Consider the following 23,802-nt stretch of genomic DNA (forward strand, 5'->3'; position numbering starts at 1 on the left):
TCACTAAAGTTCTTGAATTAGGGCTCTGCGTGCCATACGCTCAAGCGTAGGCTCAAATTTTCATAAAACTTGCTGAGGGCTGTTACTGCTGGGGATCTTTCACCTTTGGGATAGCCTTGGAAATCTCTTTGTTTCTCAGGAGCTTTTTCTGAAGGTGTGTTTCAGTGTAGCACTCAAATACTTGTTGCCTTAAATGCTTTGCAGTGACAGTGTATTGCAGCTTGATGGAGATTTGAGACTCCTCTAATAAAATGCAAGAGAAGGAGGAAAACCCCGAGGGTTTTTTGGAACAGAAGATGTTTTCTGTTCCTGCCACTAATCTCTGTTGCAGAATGAAATAGGAATGTATACTTTAAATCTCTGTCAGGGTGTAGAAGGAAGCTGGCAACGGATGTAATCAAAAATGTTATTATCAAAACTCTCTAAGTATGTTGAAATTTCAAACTTAATGATATAATTTTAAATTCAGCTATTCAGACTGAGGCATGGTTCTGGGGTGCAGATTGCACTTCCAAATTGTGCATTGAGATGGACCAGAGAGGAGTTTGGAGCAGACTGTAGGTGGTGGGTACTGCAGTGGTATGGCTGGAATCTTCAGCCTGTGATTTCCAGTGACTGGGGTGGCAGCATTAAATTGAGGAGTGGTTTTATAGATTATCGACTTTGTGGCTGAGCACTTAAAAAAGGGTCCAGTTTCCAAGTTAGCATTTTTCCTAATTAGTGTGTTTGTCGTGGCTTGTATGTAACCAGCACGTGTAGAAGGTGTACGTGCTCAGAGTTTGTCTGAAACAGCTCTGGGCACGGTGAACACAAGGAAGCACACCAGAGCTAATGTGCAGCAGCAAAGACTCTACCCAGTGCGAGAGGAGACAGAAAGTTTCCAGCCTTAGACTTGGAATAAGGGAACTGCGAGTAACCTTCACCCTTCTGACCCTTCAGCCTTGAGTGGAGAGGCTGCAGGTTGAGGATGCAGAAGAAGCTCAAGTCCTTCTCTGAGCCAAAGGTGTGAAGCTGTTTATTTTCACTGGGACAATGTATATATTGCAGGAGGCAGATGCTTGCCTGCTTAACCCAAGCACTCTCTGCTTATCTGGGCTCTGGCGAGTGTACAAGTGTTGTCCCTTCTAATCCCCCAACATTAAACAGTCCAGGCACCTTTCCCTGGCTGAGCCTGGGACTGCTTTAAAAAACACACAGAGAGAAGCCAACAAAAAAAAACATTTGCTTTCTTTGCCAAGTTTAAATGAAGACTAATGCCGTGGTGCTGCTTAATCTTGTTTTTCTTGCTATCTGATGGATGCTAACGTGGGATGGAATCAATCCCGGCAGCCGGTTATCTTTGCAGGGCCCCCATGTTGCTGAGCTCGGCATTAAAGTCTCGTGGGGGAGTTGATTTGCTATGAGGAGTCTGGAACTTTCTTCCTATGTGGCGAAGCTGTGGCTGTGGTATCCATCTTCCTTTGGGAAGGTGTCTCCAGGAATTGCCAGTCTGCTGTTGGACGTCCAAACAGAAATCCTGTTCAGCAGAGCAGGATATGTCTGAGCGAGTGGGAACGGGGCACAGTCAGGTGAACCTGGCGGAAATCTCTCTCTGGTCTCCGTGATGAAACTTAACTCTTTTCCTATCAGTTGCTCATGTTTGAACTGGTTCTCCTGGGAGCAGCTGCCATGGCCCCGATTTGCAGGAGGTGGTTTGGGCTCTGACTCACGACCTGCCATCGGGAGGGTGCTGCCCCGAGTGCCCCCAGTCCCGGGCAGGGGTCCCTGCTGCTGGCAGGGCTGAGCTGGCAGCTTGGGCTTGCAGGGGGTGAAGCAGGAGGGCTGGAGGAGCCAAACCCTCAGGCCAGAGCTTCGTGATGACTGCTGCCTCCCTCCCTTGGATCAACACTCTCCTTTGGCTCTGCTGGCATGAGGAAGGAGGCGGGAAGCTACACCGGTGCTGGGTTGTGCAACACCATGAGCAAAGCCAACCCAAAACCTCCCTCTCTTTCCCCCATGTTCCACTACCCCTCTCCTTGCCTGGGATCCAGGTTGGTTTGTTGTAGCAAACCTGGCCTGACCAACACAATTTTTTCATTTCTTTTTTCTGCCAAGCTGCTGCTTTCATCTGGGCCTGAGGCAAAGGGGCTCCTTTTGCTAAGCAGTATTGTCAGTTGTGTCAGGATTCCTTCCCTCGAGGTGAAGAAGTGCAGAAGCGTGTGTTTGCCAGAGAGCTCGGACTTCAATTTTGAAACCAGGTTTGGTCTTTTGAGCATGGGGGAAGGGAGGGGAGGAGAGCAGTAAAACTGAATTACTGTAAGGCTGGAGGATGGATTGTGTGAAGGCTTGTTTTAATCGGGGGAGGAAAGGCCGGGGTCTTTCCTGCTCTCTCCCTCAGCTGTCCCTGGTTAGCTGGTTTGCTTTTTAATAAGCATTGTTCTGCCTGGAGCCTGGGTCCAGCAGCAGGGAGTGTTGGCATTGCCTGTGACAGCGTGTGGACAGCTGTAACAAGAGGGGAGGCAGTGACTTGGTGTGCAGGGCAGCACTTTTGTTTAGAAAGCAGAGTCCAGATGGGTCTGTTGCTCCAGTGTGAGCACAGTTCCAGCACGGTGAATTCTAAGGTGCCTAACAACTGTGTGTAGCACAGGCTTGGCTCTCCGGTTCCAGTGCACCTCCCATATCCTGCAGCCATGAGTTCACAGGCTCCTAATTGCCTATGATGTAAGACAGCAGTAGATGAGGTTGCTATAAATTCTGGCTGCAGGTGTGGATTTAATGGCTGTGCTTCCCTTTAAGGGCTCACGGATAGCATGGATCCCTGCAAGTTACAACAGACCGAGTTGGACTCGGGCTAGCACAGCTAAAAGAACCCATTTGTCTGCGTTTTTTAGAGCTGTTGCTCGCTGGAGGCTACCAAAGGACGAGGTGTCAGTGTTCATGTGGAATTGCCTGGGGAATGAGCTTGCTGTCCTCTAACAGAGCTCAGCTATGGTTCCAGATCTTTCCATCAATGTTCTCTTGGGGCTAAACCACCCCGGTGTGAGAGTGTCACTGAAGAGGACCTTTAGGCAGCCTGTGTGGACACAAACACCTTTGTCTGAGAGTCTGACAGCTTTCTCTGATGACCAGACAAGACTGTGGTTCTAGTCATTTTTAATTTTTATTCATGCTGGATTTTGGTTTTAGAAACCATAGACAAATTGGGTGATGGTCCTTGATATACTCAATGCAAACTTTTTGGAGGCAGTTATTCCAGCTTGCTGTGGTGTGTGCACCTGTAGATTGGATAGTTAGGATGGTGACTTCCCTAGCTCCCTTGAGAAAAGGGGCATGGCTCACTTGGAGTTTGGTTTTGTATATTTTTCTTCAGTTTTGCACACATTCTTGCAGTCCAGGGTTTATTCAACATACCAGGGTGGTGCTTCATGAGCTGAGCTGAGGCCTCACGCTGTTCAAGTGCTAGGTTCCTGTTGTTGGATGTCCATTCCCAGCCCCTCCTTTGGGCTGGTGCTCCAGGACTGCGTGGGGAGCTGAAACTGCTCCCTCACCCAGGTGAAAACTGAACCTCATTTTTCCTCTGGCTGAGTTTTCAGCTGGATCTGCCAGCAGATCTGACTCACTTGCGGGCCGCAGGATCCCTGGTGCAGATAGGAGGATGCAAGCCAGGTCCTGAAGGAAGGTGTTGCTGCCCTCCTCGGCAGCAGCCCATCTTTAAATTGGCTGAAAAAACTGGTTGCGAAATCTCATTCTTGCTAAAAGCCAGAGCTGAAGAAGTAAAGCAGGCGCCTCTCTCCAAGGCTGAGGCCAGCCCTGAGGAAGGAGGGGAGGAGGTGTTGGCCCAAGGACCCTTGGAGACATGGCTGAGGGCAGCAGAGCTGTCACAGGTGTCCCTTCAGTGGTATGGCACAGGTGTTGAGCTAAATGTGGGGAAGAAAATGAAGATATGAGGCAAAGTAGTGCTGAAGCAGGAGAGATCAGAACAAGCGAGGTCTGGTGGGCCCTCAAAGAGCAAAGGGTGAGAATTTTGTATGTATTTGGCCTACTGTGATGGAACTGTTAAACTAATGATACCCTTAGCTCCCTTGGGGGCTAAAAGCCCTGATTTAGGCATTTAAGCATAATTGCAGCCCAGCAGAACTATGTATCAGGCTAATGCTCTGTTTTCTGCTTCCCCGAGGCCAGAGGAGGCAGGAGCCATTCCCACTTCATTAGTGTGGCAGCAGGGGGACTGTCTCAACTCCTTTGCTGAAGTTAATAATAAAATTAAACTAATTGTTATGCCTGTTCGTGAAGAAGAAAGTGTGGCTTCTGGGATGATTTATTTATTTTTCTCCTGCTGCCCGTCTTGCTGTGAGCAGTGTTGGAATGGCAGGATGGGAACCCCAGCTCTCCTCCCCCCTCAGAGCACAGATGTGACTCGGGAGTGTTTTCATCTGTGTGTGCCGAGGCACAGTACACAAACTGTTAAATTTCCTTCCCTCTGCTCCCAGCTCCATTCCTCCAGTCCATGCCAAAGCATGCGTTCTTCTATCAAGACCATATGTACGCCAAGACCAAGGTTCTAAAGTCAAGGTGTTTTTGAAATATTGGAGTGCAAATTAAGTATCTGAGTAATCTTAACTGTCTTCTAAAAAAATTCTCTATCAGCCTCACATATAACTCAAAAGATTAATGGAAGGCTAAACTTTGATGCACGTCCAACAGCTGATACCAACCATGAGACTTTCCAGGCTTGAAATCAAAATAGAAAAATCCAATAAAAAAATACCTCCTTCTCTATCTTTGAGGCACACAGCCTCTTGGCCATGGTTTGGGCTAATACTTCTATTTTTTCCTCAGTTGCTTAACCTCTTCTTGTGTCACCTTTGTCCTGTGCCACTGGACCTTACCTAGAACAGTTTGAGTAAATTAATGACAATATTTAGGGTGTTTTATAGCTAATCTGCCTGATTATTAGAAAGACCATCAGGATGTGGGATCCCCTGTCCTCTCTGGGGCTCAGTCAGTCTTGTTTGCTCAGCACTGTTTGTTTTTCCTGCCATCTGCCACCCGAGCAAACACTTGCTCTGTATTTTGACAAAAATATCAGCTTTCAGGTCTTTAAGGTCCCTTCCAATTCAAGCTGTTCTATGAACAGTGATGTGCCATTAGAAATTGCTGCACAATTGATAAGGGACTTTAGCCCCAGAATTGTTCTTAGGATTTATCACTGATTCATGGGGGGTTAAATGCTGTGAAGCAAGAAAAAAGCTCCATGCAAGGCTGCTTATAAAAATATATGTTACCTAAAAAGTTGTAAAAATATCTAAAAATAGGTTAAAAGAGAAAAATTCCTTAGGTGGGAATTGGCATAGGTAGCCCTGGATCTGGCTTAGCACTGATGGGCATGGGTGCCAGGTGTGGGTATGGGCAGAAATGTGGAGGCATTACTGAAACCCAAGCTGGGGATTGCAGAGTTTGAGCAACTGTAATTTCTCTCCTTTATTCAGGAGATCCTTATCCTTCTGATAAGGATCTGGAGGGTGCACTTTCATTTGTTTAAAGTGCAATAAATAAATATGAACAGAACATCAAAGGATGCTTTTTCTTGTAATTTTTGACTGCCTCTGCCCTCAGTGTTTCTGCAGATCCCTTGGCATCTGTTTCATTGTTTTCTGACCCGTTTGTGTCTCTCACGCTTGGTTTATAGGGTTACTGTCAGCAAACTGATTTTTCTGGGGTTTTCACTTTTGCATGTTTTTTTTTTGGGCATTAAGAAAATCCCAGGCATATGGGACTGTTCGGCAGAGTTCTGTGTGTTTCCTAAAAGCACATGCAAAATCCCTTTGAAGAATGTAATTTTATTGCTTACGCTCACAAAATCCTCTCTTTGGTGATGCCATAATTCCAACACAAATGCTTAATTACAGTATTTTTTTTACAAAATCCCCAACCCTTCTGTAGCTGCCTGGCTCCTTATCTCCAGCGCTCGGCTTCCTGTGATTTAGTAGCACACAAACTGCAGCTCCAGAGCTCGAGGTGGAGAAGGGTAAAACAGGAGCACTTGAATGTTTTCTGCCCAAGCTGTGATTACAGCCCGGCGTTTCCCGGCGCTCGAGCCTTCTCTTCGGAGTGTAATTAGGAACACATTGATTCTTATTGCAGCTGGCAGCTGCTCGCTATTGCCTTTTTCAGCTTCTGACCCCCATAGTCCCGCTGACCTTTCCTAGGGTTAGTCGTAGGCCCTTTTCATTGTGATGGGCTCGAAGTGGCTCATGTGGAGTTGATTATTTCCTTGCTTGTCTGGCCTTTTTGGTGCCATAACTCCAAGTCACTTCCATTTTTTTCCCCTGCTTTTGGCTGACCACAGTGAAAGGAAATGCTTTTGCTGGCGACAGGATCGGTTTGCACGCTTGACTGACTCGATTGAGACCCTGAAAGGGGGGGAGGGGGAGGGTAATGAACACTGTAGGTGCTGCATTTGCTTTTTAAAGGTTGATGTTAATGATTGAGTGGTCATTAGGCATTCATAAAAATGAGGCTTCGGCTGGCTCCGTTGCCTTTTGGCACTCCGGGCCCTGCGGGCTGGCATTAGGAGCGCGTCTGTTGCATCCCGTGGGCAGCGGTGGCTTTGGGAGCGGCTCGGTGGGCGCAGAGTGCTCTGTTGTCACCTGCTCTGTCCCGGTACCGCAGAGCCCTGCTGTCACCTGTGTGGCACCGCCGGGCTGTCCCGGTACCGCAGTGCTCCACTGTCACCTGCTCTGTTCTGGTACCACAGTGCTCTGTTGTCACCTGCGCTGTGCCGGTACCGCAGAGCCCCGCTGTCACCTGTGCGGTACCACCGGGCTGTCCCGGTAGCACAGAGCCCTGCTGTCACCTGTGCGGTACCGCCGGGCTGTGCCGGTACCACCGGGCTGTCCCGGTACCGCGGCGCCGGGAATGAACCGGGCAGGTTGGTCCCTGAAGCCGCGGGCAGGCAGTGCCGGGGGCTGCCGGGGGCTGCCGGGCTGCAGCCCGCTCCTCCCAGCCCCGAAAGCTAATGAAGTCTATGTGCCAGCTGTTACACTCATTTTGCCAGACCCCAGGAGGACAGCATGAAGACAGTCAGTGATCAAAGGCTCTGGAGATCACTGAGGAGCCGAGCGGCAGGAATGTCTGATTGCTTTCTCTTGGAATGCCACAGGCTTCAATACCTCCTTTTTTTTCTTTTTTTTTTTCTTTTTTTTTTTTAAGGTGTCTTGGTGTGAGATTTAATGATCTAACTCAGCTTGCTCGCGCTGAAGCCAGAGTATTTTACTTAATTCAAGGGGATTCATTTGCTCTAAATTTAGGTGGTTTGAAAATTTGTGGGTTTTGTTGTACTGATAGCAAGTTAAAATTAAATTTTTCTTGGTAATTCTAATAAATGACCTAGGGGAAAATAACCCAATTTGCTGAGCTTTGGGTGTTAAATCACATATGGCATTATAAAGTGAGGTGGGATGAATCGATTTTGAGTTGGTGCTGTTTAGGAAAAATGGGAAATCTGTGTATCCAAAGCTGGGACACTCCAGAGGGCTGTCACAGTGCAGCTGGCGGGCAGTGCCATCCCTGAGGCTCAGTCACTTTTTCCTTGGGCTTCTTAGGAAAGGCTGTCAGCTCCTGGAGGCGGAGTGGGCAACCTGAATAACTCCCTCTGTTCCCGAGCGTGCTGTTTCCTTCCTCCTCCTCCTCCTTCTGCTCTACACAACATTTATAGGACCTGGAACGTTTGGGTAGTGCAGAAACCCTTCCTCGTTTGGCTGTTCCTCGTGGAACAGCTCCCTGAAGGTTGGGAGAGCGTTGGAGCAGGGAGTGATGGAGCAGGAGTGCATCAACAGAGGGAGGTGGGGTGGTGGCTCTTGGGAAGGGAGGTCCTGGTGGTGTCCTGCCAGCTGGTCTGAGATGGCAGGAAGATGATTCAGGGAGCTAAACCAAAATGGGGATGAGATAATGCTCTTTTCATAGTGACTGCCCTCAGCTGCAGGGTGGAGAGGAGAAGTTCACGGTCCAGTAAATAAATGGGGCAGGATCTCAGCTGTGTTTGGAAGGACACTGGAGCTTGGCACTGTGGGAATGCATGGAAAACAGCATTTTGTCATCTTTTAGAGTGTGAAACCTTATTTGGGGGTGAACTTGGGTAGGAGTGAGTTAATTTGGAGGTGAGGGTTAAGTTACGGTGCTAGGACCAGACTTGTGGAGCTGTACTTTAAAGACCACTGGTTTCTGGAGAAACAGTGACAGACGTGAAGCTTTGGGAAGAGACAAAGGGTCACTGCTAGGGCTGCAGAAATCCTGGCTGCTCTGCTGCCTGTGCCTCCCCATCTTGGCTCAGTAGGGTGCTTCAGTGAGCCCACGGGCTGCTCCCTGGTCCAGGATAAGCCATGTCGTGACCCTGGTGACCCTGGTGAGGTCTCCAGGCCGTGTGATCATGTGCCAGCTGCCCTGCAGCATCCTGTGTGCCAGGCTGATGTGCCATTCTGCTGTTGGGGACAGCCCTGCTCCCGTGCTGGGAAACCACTGCTGACCTGTGCCTTCCCCTCTGTTTGCAGTTAGAGGTGATGGTTTATTTTCTTGCCTGTGCATTCCAGAGGTTGCTGGGCTGAAGCTGGGAGCTGCTGGATGCCTGTGCCCACAGCTCTGTGCTGAGCTCTGTCCTTTCATAAAGGGTCTGTGACAAACGAGGCACACAGCTAGAGCTGTGTCATGTGCAGAAATACTTCATCTTACTAATTACATCCAGAAGTACCAGGCACACGTTTCTGGATGCCCCTGTGTGTGCAGTGTGCTTCCCAGGGGCAGGCATCCATTGGAATGGTCGGGATGACCCCTCCCCCTGACACAAGTCTGTTATCTTCCTTGTTTCCCTTGATCCATGAGCAATAACCTACTTTAGAGCTGACAAGGAGGTCAAGTGCTGCATGAAGATAACTGGAGGATGACTTTTAGGTGAAGAGGTCTGGGTGGAAGTAGGAGAAATGTGGCCTTTGCCATGCTCTGCCTTTCTGCTGGGCTGGAGAAATGGCCAGTGAAAGTGAAACGTGCATTTTTCTGATCCACAGAAACCATGTCTGTCTCTAGTCAACCTATAATATTATTTATATTAATAACTCCTTTTTTAGTTTAAAATGCTCAGACAGTGACACCTCTTACTTCAAAATAATTTTGACTATTTGATCCACAAGCGATGGAGGTACATCCTTCCAATCTAGGAATAGTGAACGGGGGCAGAGTTGTTCTGAGCAGAGCTCATCTTGGAGTCAAGGGCACTAAAATGGAGTCACATCTAACCAAGGTGCTCCTTTTTCACAGGACCCCAGTGACTGGTATTTGCTGTCAAAATGTCCCAGATTTGCTGTCAAAATAACCCCTTAGGGTTATTGAAAAGATGGCAAAGGGGAAAAAGTCATGGTTTTCCATCTCTAGGGCTTTTTAATAAAATATTGAAGAGACAGTTTCTCCATGGGATTTCTAAAGACCAAAAAACTACAAGCTGTGTCTTGCCCTCTTCTCTGTATTTAACAAGAGGCTTCTGGAGCGTCATCATCTGCAGAAGAAAAAGAAAGAAGCATTTTTGGGTTATGTTGTGTGGCTGGCTCTTATCTTCCCCTGTGTTCCCAGATCTACCAGTGAGCAAGATGTTTCTGCCATCCCTTCAGAAGCAGATGTTGAGAAGCTTCAATTCAGATGCCCGAGTGTTGATGCTGAACAATCCTACTCCAATTAAAGACAATATTTTTCCTTTTTTTCCCCCCAGTCAGAGAACTTTGGTCTTTGTGGCTCGCTCTGTGTACTCACTGCTTTGCAGTTGATCTTACCACTCCACAAGCCTGCAAAAGCCAAACTGGTAGGTCAAAAGAGGAGTAGCTGTTGACACTGGCAGCGAGGAACATGTAAGGAGAAAGATAAACAGAGGGAAATCAGAGCCTGGATAAAGTAGATCTCCAAAGATAAAGTTTAGTTAAAGATAATGAGCTGGCCTTGTTTAAAAAGACAGCTGCAAAATAACCCAGTAGCTCCATGTGCTGGGGTTAAAGTTGACCCAGAATATACGTTTCATTGCTTTTGATAAATAAATAGTGGAGGGAAGATTTGGCAAAAAGCAACATTGCCCCCAGCCCTCTTCAGCAAAGTGTTTGATGTTAACAAGTTCTCTGGGTGTTTACTTTGTCCTCTGCGTGCGCTGGTGGAGCGGCGCTCCTGCCCTTGAACCGAGGGAGAATTCAAATAAACCAACCCCTTCGGCACAGCTGGGCTCTTCTGCCATCTGCGGCTTCCCAGAGCAGCCCCGGCTCGCCTGGGGAACCAGCCTGCGCCACAGGATCGCCGGGTCTTCCCAACAGCTGAAAGAAATGTGCTGGATCAGATAAAACTGCCCAGAAACGGGAGCAGAACTCGATAGCGTTTCTTGCTGCCCTCTCGAGCTGTCAGTGTAACCCTGAGTGCAGTTTGTGGGCAGAAGTGGCGGTGAGCAAACAGCTCCATAAAATCCAGAGTGATTCTTTAATTATGATTAGAGGCTTTTCCTGATGCTGAATTTGCATATATACTTTACAGTGATGCACTGATGATAAAATATGGTTGTTTTTAAATAAACCACAGGAATAATTTTGTTGTTGCTATCTGGATACAGCTTCTTGGAAAGCAAATGGCTCTATGAACACTCAATAAACTGGGACTTATTCCTACCAAGCATGTGTATTGCTGCACTTGTTTCTGTGCTGAAGTAAAACTCCCAGTTATTGTGTGTGTGCTGGATACGTGTTTATATACGCAGCTGATAGATGAGATGTTTAAAGTCTATGTTGAGTGTTATCAGCAGTGGAACTGTATGGCTGGGCTGATAAATGAAGTAACTATGCTAAATGAGCTCAGATCTTATCCATCATAGCATTGTGCAAGGCCAGTTGGACATTAACATGAATGACAGCCGTGGATTTATTGTTTTCTTGGAGAAACCAGTGTTTGATTGAGACTCAGAGTGTCAGAAACACCATTCCTGAGACTCACCCCGGGCAAGTTCTGTTGCTGGTTCCATGATTTAATTTGTATTTTGCCGGTTTAACAATTTATTGTAGAGTCATTTAGGTTGGAAAAGACCTCTGGGATCGTACTTAGTTTGTGTTTTGCTGGTTTAATGATGTAGTTTTTGTTTTTGATGATGAAAGTGAGATCTCACATAGCTGAATGGTCGTGTGTGATCTGGCCAAGGAAAGGACTGCCCTCTCTAGAAGCAGCTATGGAGATAAAAGTGGATATAATGCATGCCACAAAAGGATATAGGAGAAAGCACCATTTTTTTGGGAATATAAATGAGAACAAGACTAATATTAGTGGTTTTTCATTGCTATGGTTTGCCTGTAAAGCCCAGCAGAAGGAGCCAGCAGATGACAGGTCTCAGTGAGCAGGTTTAGAGCAATTGAGAGCGGTAGCGGCATCGCAGCAGTAGATTCATTGAAACTTGTAAAACAAGTGCGGCCTGATGATAGATGGTCAAATGATTATTGTTTGCAAACAATATTATCTCCAATAGATAAGCTGTTTACTTTGGACTCCAGCTCCTCTGGGTGGAACAGAGTCTAATTTATCAAGGCAGAGCGGTTCAATGCGGATGCCTAATACCCCAGCTGTGGAAAAACTCTTACATTAAGAATAGTACTTGGAACCACAGTGAAGTTCAGCTCTAACTCACTTTTACAGATGGTTTCTATATTGCAAAGAATATTAGCTGTTTCCTGGTTGTGCTTTTTTTTTTTTTTCTTTAAACCCCAAACACTTTGTTGTAAGAGAGTTAAAAGACGAACTCCTGAAACTCACAGTAGACATGTGCCTGTTTGTTTTGTAGCTGTTTCCGTGCCTCATCTTAGTCTGGAGCTTTGGGCTTTCAATTTGGATAATCTGGCGCTATGCATCCAACCCCTGGGCGCTTCCAGGCACTGCTCCTCATTGCTGCCACCAGCCTTGTCACTGTCACCAGCACAGGTAAGATCTCGCCCAAGCTGGGGGCTTGGAGGTTTTGGGGTGGAGCTCAAACTTTGGAACAAACAACGCTTGGGAGTGTATTTCAAAGTGGCCAGCTTTAATGGATATTGTCTAAGAGCTGCTTTTAAGGAAGCATGGAGCACTGAAACACAGCCTTACATTCAATATATGACTTTGCTTGTGAAAACTTGGCTCAGGACAAGATCCAGAACATGGAAGACTCTGGGTTACGTGGATTTGTTCCTTGGGATCTCCATGGATTCAGCTGGATGCCGGTTCTGCTGCATGCAGTGCATCTTGTGTTCCCAGGGGTTGGGAGGGGTTTGGATTTTCAGGGGGAGAGAGGAATCAGCCCTTTGAAATCCGAAAGCTGATTCGTGGCTGCAGTTGGAACAGCTCTGGTGTTAAAAAAAAGAGGAGGGATGGTTTTAATTGACACATCTGCTCTGTGTAGTCAGCTTGTCTTAACGTAACCACACAAAAAAGAAGCTTTTACTACTTTTAGCACTTCATAGCCAATCGTTATGAGCAAATGGGATAAATTTTATTTTTCAAGCAGTCATAGGAGATAAATTCCAGCTGCAGGGTCACTGCTACCAATTTTGCCTTTTACGCGAAGTGCAGTGTTGGTGTCAGAAGTGAGGGCAGGGGCGAAGATGAAAGTAGCAGTATGATTTCATAGCAATTGGTGGCAAGCAAACTGAAAGGTCAGTTCTTCCTTCTTATCCCTGGAAATTCAAACTGAACTAATAGGAAAAACAGTTTTCTAATTAAAAGCTAAAAATGGACATCTGGAGTCCTGTGAAATGCTTGGATACCATTTTTATGGATTTCATCTTTTTTTGTTAAGTGAAGCCACACTTTAATTTCCAGTTTTATTTTATGTTTATGCAGATAGTTTATGGTTCAGTTAAAAATGTGCAGTTTCTCATCTGAAACTCATAACCAGAGCTGGGATGGACTGACTTGAGAAGAAAAGCATGAACCCAGGGCCCCACCTATAAGAAAACTGTCTCTGACTTGGATGTCATTTAATATCATCTTGACCCGTACTATCTGGAATTCCTTAGATCCTTTAAAAAATAGAAGTCATTTTTCCCTGCCAATGTGTTTATTTTTAATTTAGTTTTTTCTCCTAATTTATATTACTAACCAATTAAGTATTACTGGTGTTAATTGTGTTTTACTTGCTTCCTTCATGCAAAATCTTTAGTGGAGAATTCAATAGAAAACAAATGGAAATACTTCCCAGTGTTTCATTGGCCAGGATAGGAAAAAATCTCTTCCAACAAGCAGGAATTTTCTTCTGGCAAATAAATGGATTCTCATAACCAAGTTCTGTGGAATTGAACCTTTTATTTATTAGCAGCTCTTCCTGTTTCTGTTCATCTTTACTCAGTAAAGATAATGGATGCCCAATTCATCATCCTTGTCCTGATGAAGTCCATGTATTTGGAATTAGCAAGAGCCTTTGCTGTTCGTCCAGCTTTTTTTTATCCGGCTATTTTTAATTAGTTCTGCAGACTTGGAGACGGTTCTGTGTAAATACCTGGCAGGCTCCTGCCATTTCTAGCATTTTACAAGTCACGTCCGGGCCTGCTTCATATGGGACAGATCAGCTACAGCTGCGTGTTCCTGTGCTCCGTCTCTTCAGGTGACGGGTGCTGTTTTCCTCTGGGTAAATCCAGTGGGATTGCAATTTTTGCTGGCCCTGGCAAGCATGGTGCCTCTGCCTTGTGCACACTTGGGGATGTACTTCCCCCTTAATGGACCTATCTCCATTTAGTTGTTGTTACCCCCTTTGTGGGGTTTGAATCTTGATTTTTTTCCCAGTGTTTGAGAGTGAGCAGGACTCTCCTGTGTTCCTTTTGCCAAGGAAGGGCAGCACTTTCTTGAGTATCACTTGCAATTCAGAGTTTAGAGACCCTTTATATGGTGAGTCTTTCCTACCAGTCAACACATTGTTAACCTTATCACCTGTGTCCATGCAAAATCCTGGTCTCTAACTCAATATCTGTATATTTTTCCTTTTAGATATAACCCCCCGTTTTATTTCTGAGCCCTCGTCTACTGTCCAGAAGTCCGGTGAGCCCGTCCAGCTCCGCTGCTCTGCCGAGCCCTCCACAGCTCGCATTTCCTGGCTGTTTAATGGGGAGCCTCTGAACAGCAGGGTGGGAGAAGTGGAAATCCAGTCAGGGTCTTTGACAATCGTGTCCCTGAGCCCGGCGACGTGCGGGCGCTATCAGTGCGTGGCGAGCAGTGGCGTGGGTGCTGTGCTGAGCCGGCCGGCCACCGTGTCCATGGGCAGTAAGTTCATCTGCGTTTCTGCTCTTTGCTCCTTGCAGATTCTCAGCTGACTTGTATGGTTTGTTCTTCTTTGACTTCTAGAAAACGCCTAGATCAAAATGTTCTGGGGTGTTTTTTTTTCCTCGGCCGGTACTTAGAATGTGATGGATTGTACACGACTTGCCTTTTTTTAAATTACATCATCTGAGACCTGTTAGGTGATGTAGCCCTGGAACAGATTCCCCAGAAAGCTTGTGGATCCCCATCCTTGGAGACTTTTAAAGCCTCAGCTAGACCAAACCATACCTGATGGATTTAGTGTTTGTGTCAGCCTCATTTTGAGTTGAAGGCTCTCAAGGATCTCCTTCAGGAAACACAAATGTTATTTAATGAAATAATATTCATTTCCATGAATTGGCCTGAAAATACAAGATTCCAAAATGCTTCCCTTCACAAAGGATGTTGAAAGAGCAGCTGAGCTGCCATGCCATTGTAAAAGCATGCTTGGGAGTTGAGGAGAAATCTCTGGTAATTGTTGCCTGGGAGCTGCAGATTTTCATTTGATTTGAGCAAACCGGTGTTGATGTTCTTCAGGTGGGGACAGTCTTCTCACCTCTTAGGGACAGCTTCTGTTCTCTTAGTTGCACTGGTTCTTGTGATCAGTCTTTGCCTTTATGCTTGATCTATAAACTCTGTGACCTCAAGGGATTTGGAAAAGGAAGGACAATGTCTTCCACGTGGAAAAGACAGTGCAGTGCTGAGAATGGGAGTACAATATTCCTGCATGAGCATGATTTGTGTGCTTGGGATCTGTGGGCTGTTTGAATCAGGTCTTTGTCAAGCAGGGTTTGAGTGATTTCTCTGGAAGGGTACCTCATCTATGGAGCATGTCCAAAATCCCCTTGGGAGGAAAATCTCTTATAAGTGTTTTGGTAAAGTACTGACCCATGGCCAGTCCCTCTCAAGAGAGCTCCAAGGGTGGCCAACATAAGAAAACTTCACAGCCTGAAAGAAGTTTGAACATGGAGGGAGTAGAAGAGCAGCTTTCACACTTCCCTTGGAGGTTTTGGCAGCACACAGGAAGGTACTGGGAGCTCTCTGCCTGCCTCACAGCACTGCTGTGTTCATTATCATCCCAGAAAGACAATTCCATGTTTTTATGGACAGGCTTCCTGCTGTCACTGTGAATTGTCTTCTGTAGTGCCCTCAGAGTGTGTCAGGAGTCCTGCAGCCTTTCCAGTGTCTCTGCTGGCTTTTCTGGGAGCAGTTGAGGGGATGTAGGAATTCTTTTTTTCTCCTCACTGTTCCCAGGTAAAAGCTTTTTGTAGTAAGGAGGGTGGACAAGGAGGGTTTATGGTGTTATGGGCTACAGGATAGCCAGGCCTTTTGATGTGAATGTCCAAAAGCTGCACCAGAGAAGATAATCAGCATGAAACCAGCTGTATTCTGAACACAAACACTGAGCTTACTGCCCTTCCCCTCTCCCAGGCCGTGGCTGCTCTTACCCTGTTCCCAACTCTCTCCAGGTTTAGCTGCCTTTGATGCCTTGGGCACAGCTGCCGTTGCAGCAGAGGAAGGAGGAACAGCTCTCATCAGGTGCAAGGTGCCAGAAAGTCACCCCAAAGCACAGGTTCGCTTCCAGGTGCGAGGGAAATGGCTGGAACAATCAACAGGTGAGGTGTTTTGTGCAATAGAAGTATCCAACAAAAGCTTGCCTAGAGTTTTTTCTTTGAACCTAAAGGAAAAAACTCCTCTGGAAAGTTGCAGAACCTCCTGTGCAGATTACTTTATCTAAACCTACCCTTGGAAATGAGTCTCCTTTGCATGGTGATTTCTTTTTGATCCTATATTTAGAATAAATAGGTGTAGCTGATAAATTAATTTTTAAAAATTACAAAAAAGGAAGATATCTTCTGAAACGAAATTAAATATAATCCTCTTTTCACCTTCCCCACTTGCTTAGCCAACTACCTAATTCTTCCATCTGGAAACCTGCAAATTTTGAATGTATCTTTAGAAGACAAAGGATCCTACAAGTGTGCAGCATACAACCCAGTTACTCACGACCTCAGAGTAGAACTCACTGCACGGAAGCTCACAGTCACACGTGAGTATTCAGTTCAGCTTTCCAGAATTAATACAGCTCAAACAGAGTAAATAACATCCTTCTTTTAGCAAGAGCCTATCAGTGCCTCCAATACCATTGTATGTAAGATCTCTCCTGCATTCTTTGCACAGTCAGTTCTTATTTCCCTTCACTGTGGAGGAGCAGCATGACTGCTTTTCAAATGCCAGGCAGACACCTTTGGAAAGGGGATGCTGCTAATACTTCTGTCCCCAGATCTGTTTTGGAGCAGGACTTCTGGGAAGCAGTGTTACAACATTGTGCTCTGTCCCAAGTGCAGTGTTTGAAAGACATGGAGGAGGACAGAGAATGGGATGGGAGGGTGTGGTTTAAAAGCTTGGTTGGTTTTTCCTGCAAGGAAAAGCTAAGAGAATTGGGATAGTCCAGCCTGTAAAGTAGAAGGTTTAGGGGTGACCTAATTGTGACCTTCCAGTACCTGAAGGGAGCCTACAAGAAAAATGGAGAGAGAGGGCCTGGAGTGAGGGTGAGGAATGGCACTGATGGAGAGTAGGTTTACATTAGATGTTGGGTCCCTGTGAGGGTGCTGAGGCCCTGTGAGGCTCTCTGCCAAGAGAAGCTGTGGCTGTCCCATCTCTGGAAGTGTTCAAGGCCAGGATGGACAGGGCTTGGAGCAGCCCGGTCTAGTGGAAGGTGACCAGACGCCCAAACCATTCTGTGATTCTATTCCACGATTCATCTCCTTTCCTCCAGGCCCTTCTTCAGGTGGCTCCCACATCCTTCACCCGCTGGCTCCCCAGAGCCTGGCAGTGCCCCGGCACAGCACGCTGACCCTGGAGTGTGTGGTCAGTGGGTCAGCTCCGGCCCCCATCCGCTGGCTGAAGGACGGCTGGGATGCGCTGAGGAGGGGCAGGTGGAAGCTGCTGCACTCCCACCTGGTCACGGACTGGCTCGAGCCATCGGATGCTGGGAATTACTCCTGCGTGGTGGGAAGTGACTCTGGAACAGTGAAATATGTTAACTATTCGCTTACTGTACTTGGTAAGAATTAAAGACATTTGCACATCCAGGCAACAAACATACCCTTCACATACCTGCTAGTTTTGGCACCTGCTTCCAAACAACCTTGCATTCTTTCTCAACCTTAAGCATATTAAAATAAAGAATACAGATCTGTTTATAATGACCACATCCCATTATTTCTCCCAAGTTAAAATCTGTAATTATTTATCTCTTCAAACCATTTGCAGTCTGAAATAATGAAACAGTGAAGGATAACAAACTCCAAGGGAAGAACTGATCCATTTGTTTTCCTGCAGAGTTCCAGTGTCAGTAATGTGCCAGAGACCAGATTTGCTTCTTTTGAGAGGTTGTATGTGAACAAAAAGTGGTGAGGGAAGGTGATATTGAGAACATAAACAAAAGCAAAAGAAACATAATCATATATTTGGCCTCTTTTGTTTGGCTGCTAGTTGTTCCTCACCTCCCCTTTCCATTGTAGCAGATTTTCGTGGTATTTGAGTTTTTCTGCATTGACAGATTTTGTCTGGGTTTTGAAATGTGTATGTTGGAGTTACTCAGAAAACAGGGTGTTGACACACAGCACACCTCTTTTTTGGGGGATGTCACTAATTAATTGTTTTGAAAATAGAAGTCTTTTATTTACAAGATTAATGCAAACATGTGGCTGTTGAAATAAAATGGAGAAACCATTCAAATAAGCCGATGCGTGGGAAAACCAGCTTCGGGCTGTGCAGCTTGGAGTGCTTGCTCAGCCTTTGGCTGTGATAAGCCTGTGTAATGTTTCACAGCAGTTTTTTCAGGACTTAGACTAAGTCATTTATGTAGAATCATTTCCCTTTTCCAGAACCTGCCTCACTCTCCAGGGGACTGCAGGACGAAACCGTGGCCGCGGGAGCGAGCGTCCATTTCTGGTGCGAGGTTGGCGGCAGCCCTGCTCCCACCCTCACCTGGCTCCACAACGCGGCTCCTCTCCGCCCCTCCCCACGGCATTTCCCCACGGGAAACCACCTGCGGATCTGCGGGGTCACCCTGGAGGACTCTGGCTTGTACCAGTGTGTGGGGAACAATGGAATTGGGTTTGTGCAGTCCACGGGGAGACTCCGTGTCCAGCCAGGTAGGAGCACTTGCAGCCCTCAAGAACTCACATTAAGCATTTATACTTCAAGCTTTATGCTTTGTGGTATTTTTTTTTCCCCCCTAGATTATGTATTAATTTGTTTCTGACCACTAATCTTACAAAGAAGGTGCTTTCAGCTGGATTTTAAGAGGTGCAGGGATTTCTGGGGTAGTGTGGCTACTTGATGCTTAAAACCTGGATTATCAGCTGCAATCAAATCAGCTTATGATTGGTTTTGATGCGATTTATTCTTAAATAGAATCAGGATCCTGTTGTGCTGGATGAGCTGGTACTCCTAGTAGTATTGGCTGCTGAGTAGTTCCTGCTCCATAATCAAGTTTACTCAACAATCCCCAGGTTTGGGGTTAATGCACACTTCCCCTCTATCAGATTGGCAGGATCAGGTACCAGTAGTCTTTTTGATCTCTTTTCTATCTAAGATACCGTCTAATACCCAGGGAAGTTGATTTCTGCTGGCACAAGGATGCTGGCAAGACTGCTGCTGTCCCCATTCTCTCCCTGTTGTGTGTAGCTGAAGCTTTGAACCTTCTCTGGACCAGTTATGGTTGGTGTGAGCTGTGCAGAGCCTGGCTGAGCAGAGATTTCGTGGCCTGTGCATGTGTGGAGTGGACTAAGCCAGTCTTGCCTACACTGTGTTCCACACTGACAGTCAAGTCTTTGACATTTAGAGAATTTAAAGTGCAGTTTGAATATAGGTTTTTATCAGCCTTCTCTAAGGTGGAGTCTGTGCTGATGTCTTCAGACTGGAAGGGAGGTCTAGAGATGTGTAGAGAAGAAATAATTTTTCAAATGGTTAGAAGGAACCACATGTGATTTTATAAATCGTATTGACTTGTTCTGGCATTAAGTGTCATATCCCTTAGCTGAATTCATTCTTTGGTTGCTTTTCCCCCCAGGCAAAGACTCTGTCCCCATCATCATCTCTTCCCCAGCCAACACCACCGTGGTGGCTGGTGGGGATGTGACCCTGTCCTGCAATGCCACCGGCCTGCCCGCTCCTCTGATCCGCTGGTACGACAGCAGAGGCCTCGTGGTCAGCCACCCCACCCCGGGGCTTCCCCCCACAGCACAGAGCCCTCCCCCAGCAGGGCCAGAGCCCCTCTGCCCCTCGGTGCCCCGGGTGGGCTGGGGCTCGCTGCGCCTGCGGAACGTGACCGCGGAGCGCGCGGGGCAGTTCCGCTGCGAGGCCAGCAACCAGCACGGCTCTGCCCTGTCCACAGCCTTCCTTACTGTCGGTAAGTTGAAGCCCCAAACTGCCCTCTTGGCTCCCTCATTTAGCTGAGAAATGCCTCAAAACAAGAAATGCGTGGCAGGTGGGTGGGGTGGAGTCTCAGGGAAAGGAAGGAGAGGAGTCTTGGTTGTCTTCATGGAGCAGTTCCTCCATCCTGCCTTAGGTAAAGGAGGAATTCTGTGTGCATTGCATGGACTTAGCATCTTCCATGTGAAACAAACTATCTGAGGATGTGTTGGACTAAGCCCTTTTCTGACTCAGAGATGGGGCAACTGAGAGGACGAAATGCCTTTCATGCCTTAAAGTCGATTATCTAAAATTACTCCTCGTTAGGTCCTAATACAATGCATCTTTCATAGCCCTATTTCTCCAAAGTATCTAGTAATACTTTTACAAAACCATCCTTTAAAACTTGTTTCTATTTCCATTTCTCTCTGAACAATATCTGTCCTATTCCATAGCATTTCTAAGTCAACATTTCTTGTCCCAATGTTTACATACAAATACATACTATGTGAGCCTTCTGTCAGGTTTTGAGAATTTTCTACAAATCCATTTCCCACAAGGGTGGTATTTTTTTATTTATTTATTGAAATTGCTACTAGGAAAAGACAGTACTAACATTAAAGCAAGATGGGAAAGAGCCTTTCCTCACGTTGGAATATTATGTGACATTAATAACAGGTTTGAGCTCCCCTAAGTTCCCTTCACAAGAGCTGAGATACAGATTTTTAGTTACATGAAGTTACTTAAGTTTCTCAGCTCTTTCAGCACCTTGCCTCAGTTAATTTAGCTGAATGCCAGGGAGATTTCAGGTCAGTGGGATTTAATATGTGGCCCCATATTTAAGGTTCTTTGGTTAGAGTTTAAAACTCCTGTAAATAACATGAAAAGATGCTTAAAGGTTCACTTAGGGGAAAAAAAGAAAGAAGAAACCTCAAGAAAGTGATCCCATCATGTAGTTTTATAAATCAGTTATTTTTGGACCTTGCTGAGTGGAAAAACGAAACTAAATATCATCCCAGAATTCAGCTTGTGTTAAAGAGAAAAATCCCAGTGCTTTGCCTCAGAATTTTATGGCAGTGAGTTCAATTTTAATGCTTTGTTTATTAACTTTTATCGGTTTCTAATACGTTGTACTGGCTGCTGATTATGGTGCAGAGGGTGGTTAAGGCATTTGGTTTTGATATAAATGTCTCTGAGGACTTTCTGGGAGCTGTTAGGGGTTTAGAACAGTTCCCAGCCATGCCAAAGACATGCTCAGGCACTCAGCTGTTTAATGAAGAATTCCTGCCAGGTAACACTTCCGAAGCACCTGAATGACTTCAGCTGGGATTCCATTTCTTTGGTAGAGGGATCAGCTTAAACACCTCTCAGCCCGAGTACCCAGTCCCGTAATTTGCCTTGTCCCAGCACACAGTAAGAAAGCCCATTTGGCTGAAAAATATATCTTTTTTTTTTTTTTCCCTTCTGCTGGATCTGTTCCAGGCTGTGATTCATTGCATGGTCTTACAGCGGGCAGGACAACTTCAGCTGCCATCATAGTGAGAAACCACCAAAATGTAAAATGATGCCTCAGGATCCTGTACTCACAGCTCTCCCTTTTTTGGGTCTTTTTTAGATAGTTGTAGGGTTGGTCTGCATGGCAGGAGCTTCCCAGAGCTACTGAACACAAGGTTAAATCTCCAAAATAACTTCATCTAATGGAAATAAAGGAGAAAAATACACTGCAGGCAGCCTGAGTAGCAGGAGAGGGAGTGAAAAACACAGGTGGGTGTTTCAGGGGCAAACAGGCTGAAGTTGCTCCTACAGAAACCTTAGAGAAGCTCTGAGAAGTCCTAATGCTGTGTTCAGGTTTTCAGAGGGCTTCCCCAGCCTGTGCTGAGATATTTGGAGAGCTTGGAAAGCAGGGAGGATCCTCTGGCTGTTAAAGGAGCAGGGAAGAAGTGCCTGGGAATGTGACCTGTTAGCACAGCAGATATAAATTAAAACCTGGAGCTGCTGGCTTTGCCTGGGGCTGTACCCTGGTCAGGAGGGGAGCAGGGGAACAAGCAAAGGTGCTGTAAAACACAGCAGGTGGGGGAAGGTTTCTGCAGGAGGAGAGGCTGAAAACGTGAGTGCCCTTCCCCTTCGAAATGAGGCAGCTGAAGTTGAAACAACAGCAGGCAGTAGAGCTCTGGATATTGTGGAATGTATGAGTTGGAGCCAGGCTGGGAGAGTTGGGATGGTTCATCCTGGAAAAGAGAAGGATCTGGGGAGATCCTAGACCCCCTTCCATGCCTAAGAGAGCTGGAGAGGATTTTCGTACAAGGGCCTGGAGTGACAGGACAAGGGGGGAATGGCTTCACACTGCCAGGGGTCAGGGATGGATGGGATATTAGGAAGAAACTCCTCCTTGTGAGGGTGGTGAGGCCACAGAGAAGCTGTGGCTGCCCTATTCCTGGGAGTATCCAAAGCCAAGTTGGGCTTGGAGCAACCTGGGATAGTGGAAAGTATCACTGCCCATGGCAGTGGGGTGGAACTGAATGGCCCTTAAAGTCCCTTCCAAATCAAATCATTCTAAGATTCTATGAATACATTCTTTTAATGCCCAAATTTTGGTCACTCAGTCCTTCTCCAGTTGCTGATGGTGTCGGGATTTTGGGTGCATGCAGCCTTTGACCTGACTCAGGTGTTCTGGTGGGATTGAGGGAGAGGTGAGCTGAGGGAGAAAAATCTCCATGGCTAAAGGGAAGGGGATGGCACTGAGAGCAGCAGCCAAAAAAAGTTGCATAATAACACAGCAGCAGAGAGAAGGCTAATGCGCTGGGTTATATGGGTAGTAATTATACCAGAAACTTTGCAAAAAAGAGCTTTGATCTGAATTCTCAATGGGAATTGTTGCCCAGGGGTTGTTTTCCAAAGCAAAAATACAACAACCCAGCGGTTGTTGACGACTCCCCTCCTGCAGCAATAAACACAGCGCTGGCTGTGGGTCTGCTGTCACCAGCTGAAACCACAACTCATCCTCCACTCCAAGAGTCCGTGTCCCCAGTGCCAGCAGGCGCCAAACCAAACCGTGCCCACCCACATCCTCGGGGTCCACCACGCTGCTGAGGGCCTTCCACCTCCTCCCATTTGGTTCCAATATCACGCCCCTCCCGCTGCTCCTCTGACAGCAGAGATACCCTTTAGCTCAGGGATTGTTCTGGGAGTGTCTGGCGTTTTAAGACCATCTGGGCTTTGGGGACATCCTCCCCACGTTGTTGCCTTCTTCCTGTCTCTGAATTTTGTGGCATTGCTAAATAAATGAGAAGAAACAAACAAGGAATGCTTGCCGAGAGCATGTCTTCAATTTGAAAAGAGAACTTTCCTTCCCAGCTTTTTAAAAAGTGGCCAAAAATAGCAGCCACACTTGCTGCTGGTATTTTAATGGAGGTTTGAAGGAATCTGAGTCAGCCAGGCTAACACTGCCTAGGCTTTACATTACCAAGGAATTTGTTTGTTTTGTAAACCAAGTTCCCTTCATTCCCTTCCCCTTCCAGACCCCGGCACGTAACATAAACCTACACAAATCTGAAAGGACGGACAGGGCTCCGAACATCTGGCTGTCCCACTGCTGCTGTGTGCAGCCGTGAGGAGCTGTGCTGCTTCCCAAACCTTCTTGCTTTAAGTACTGATGTTTTCTTGTCCTGGATAATCTCAGATGTCCAACCTGCCACCCTTTTCCTGCATGAAATTCTGATGAGCCTTGCATCAGCTGAATAGGGCTTTTTTTTGTCTTGTGGTGTCTTTTAGAGTACTGATACTATATAGATTCCTTTTTCATACCAGCGAAAGTAAATAGGTTGGAGGAGGCTGGAGAAGGATTTCTAGAAATGTGTTGGTATTAAATTGCATATAGATCTTCCTGTAAACTGAGTTTATTCTCAGCATAAATTTTCAAATGAAGTAGTTGAGTTGCGCAGCTTTCAAAGCTTTTCTAAATTGCAGCTAAAACCTCAGAAACTGGAGTAGGAGAATGTCCTCTTGTGTGCATGCCAGTGCAGGCCATGAAAAGTTCCTTGTACAACGACATACAAATTACTCGGTTTGTCTCACAAA

General features: G+C 46.4%; 1 protein-coding gene across 2 annotated transcripts in view; it reads left to right on the plus strand.

Annotated features, from left to right (window-relative positions):
* CDON (cell adhesion associated, oncogene regulated) overlaps window positions 1-23,802 on the plus strand; it is a 61,022-nt gene that overhangs the window by 9,203 nt on the left and 28,017 nt on the right. For both annotated transcript variants that reach the window (XM_072918259.1, XM_032752718.3), the window contains exons 2-8: window positions 11,822-11,958; window positions 13,993-14,265; window positions 15,771-15,917; window positions 16,208-16,351; window positions 17,081-17,368; window positions 18,195-18,464; window positions 19,385-19,723. In XM_072918259.1, the coding sequence (XP_072774360.1) occupies window positions 11,883-11,958; window positions 13,993-14,265; window positions 15,771-15,917; window positions 16,208-16,351; window positions 17,081-17,368; window positions 18,195-18,464; window positions 19,385-19,723 (1,537 nt within the window). In that variant the 5' untranslated portion in view covers window positions 11,822-11,882. The remainder of the gene's footprint in view (window positions 1-11,821; window positions 11,959-13,992; window positions 14,266-15,770; window positions 15,918-16,207; window positions 16,352-17,080; window positions 17,369-18,194; window positions 18,465-19,384; window positions 19,724-23,802) is intronic.

Source organism: Taeniopygia guttata, chromosome 24 (assembly GCF_048771995.1).
Source record: "Taeniopygia guttata chromosome 24, bTaeGut7.mat, whole genome shotgun sequence".
NCBI lineage: Eukaryota > Metazoa > Chordata > Aves > Passeriformes > Estrildidae > Taeniopygia > Taeniopygia guttata.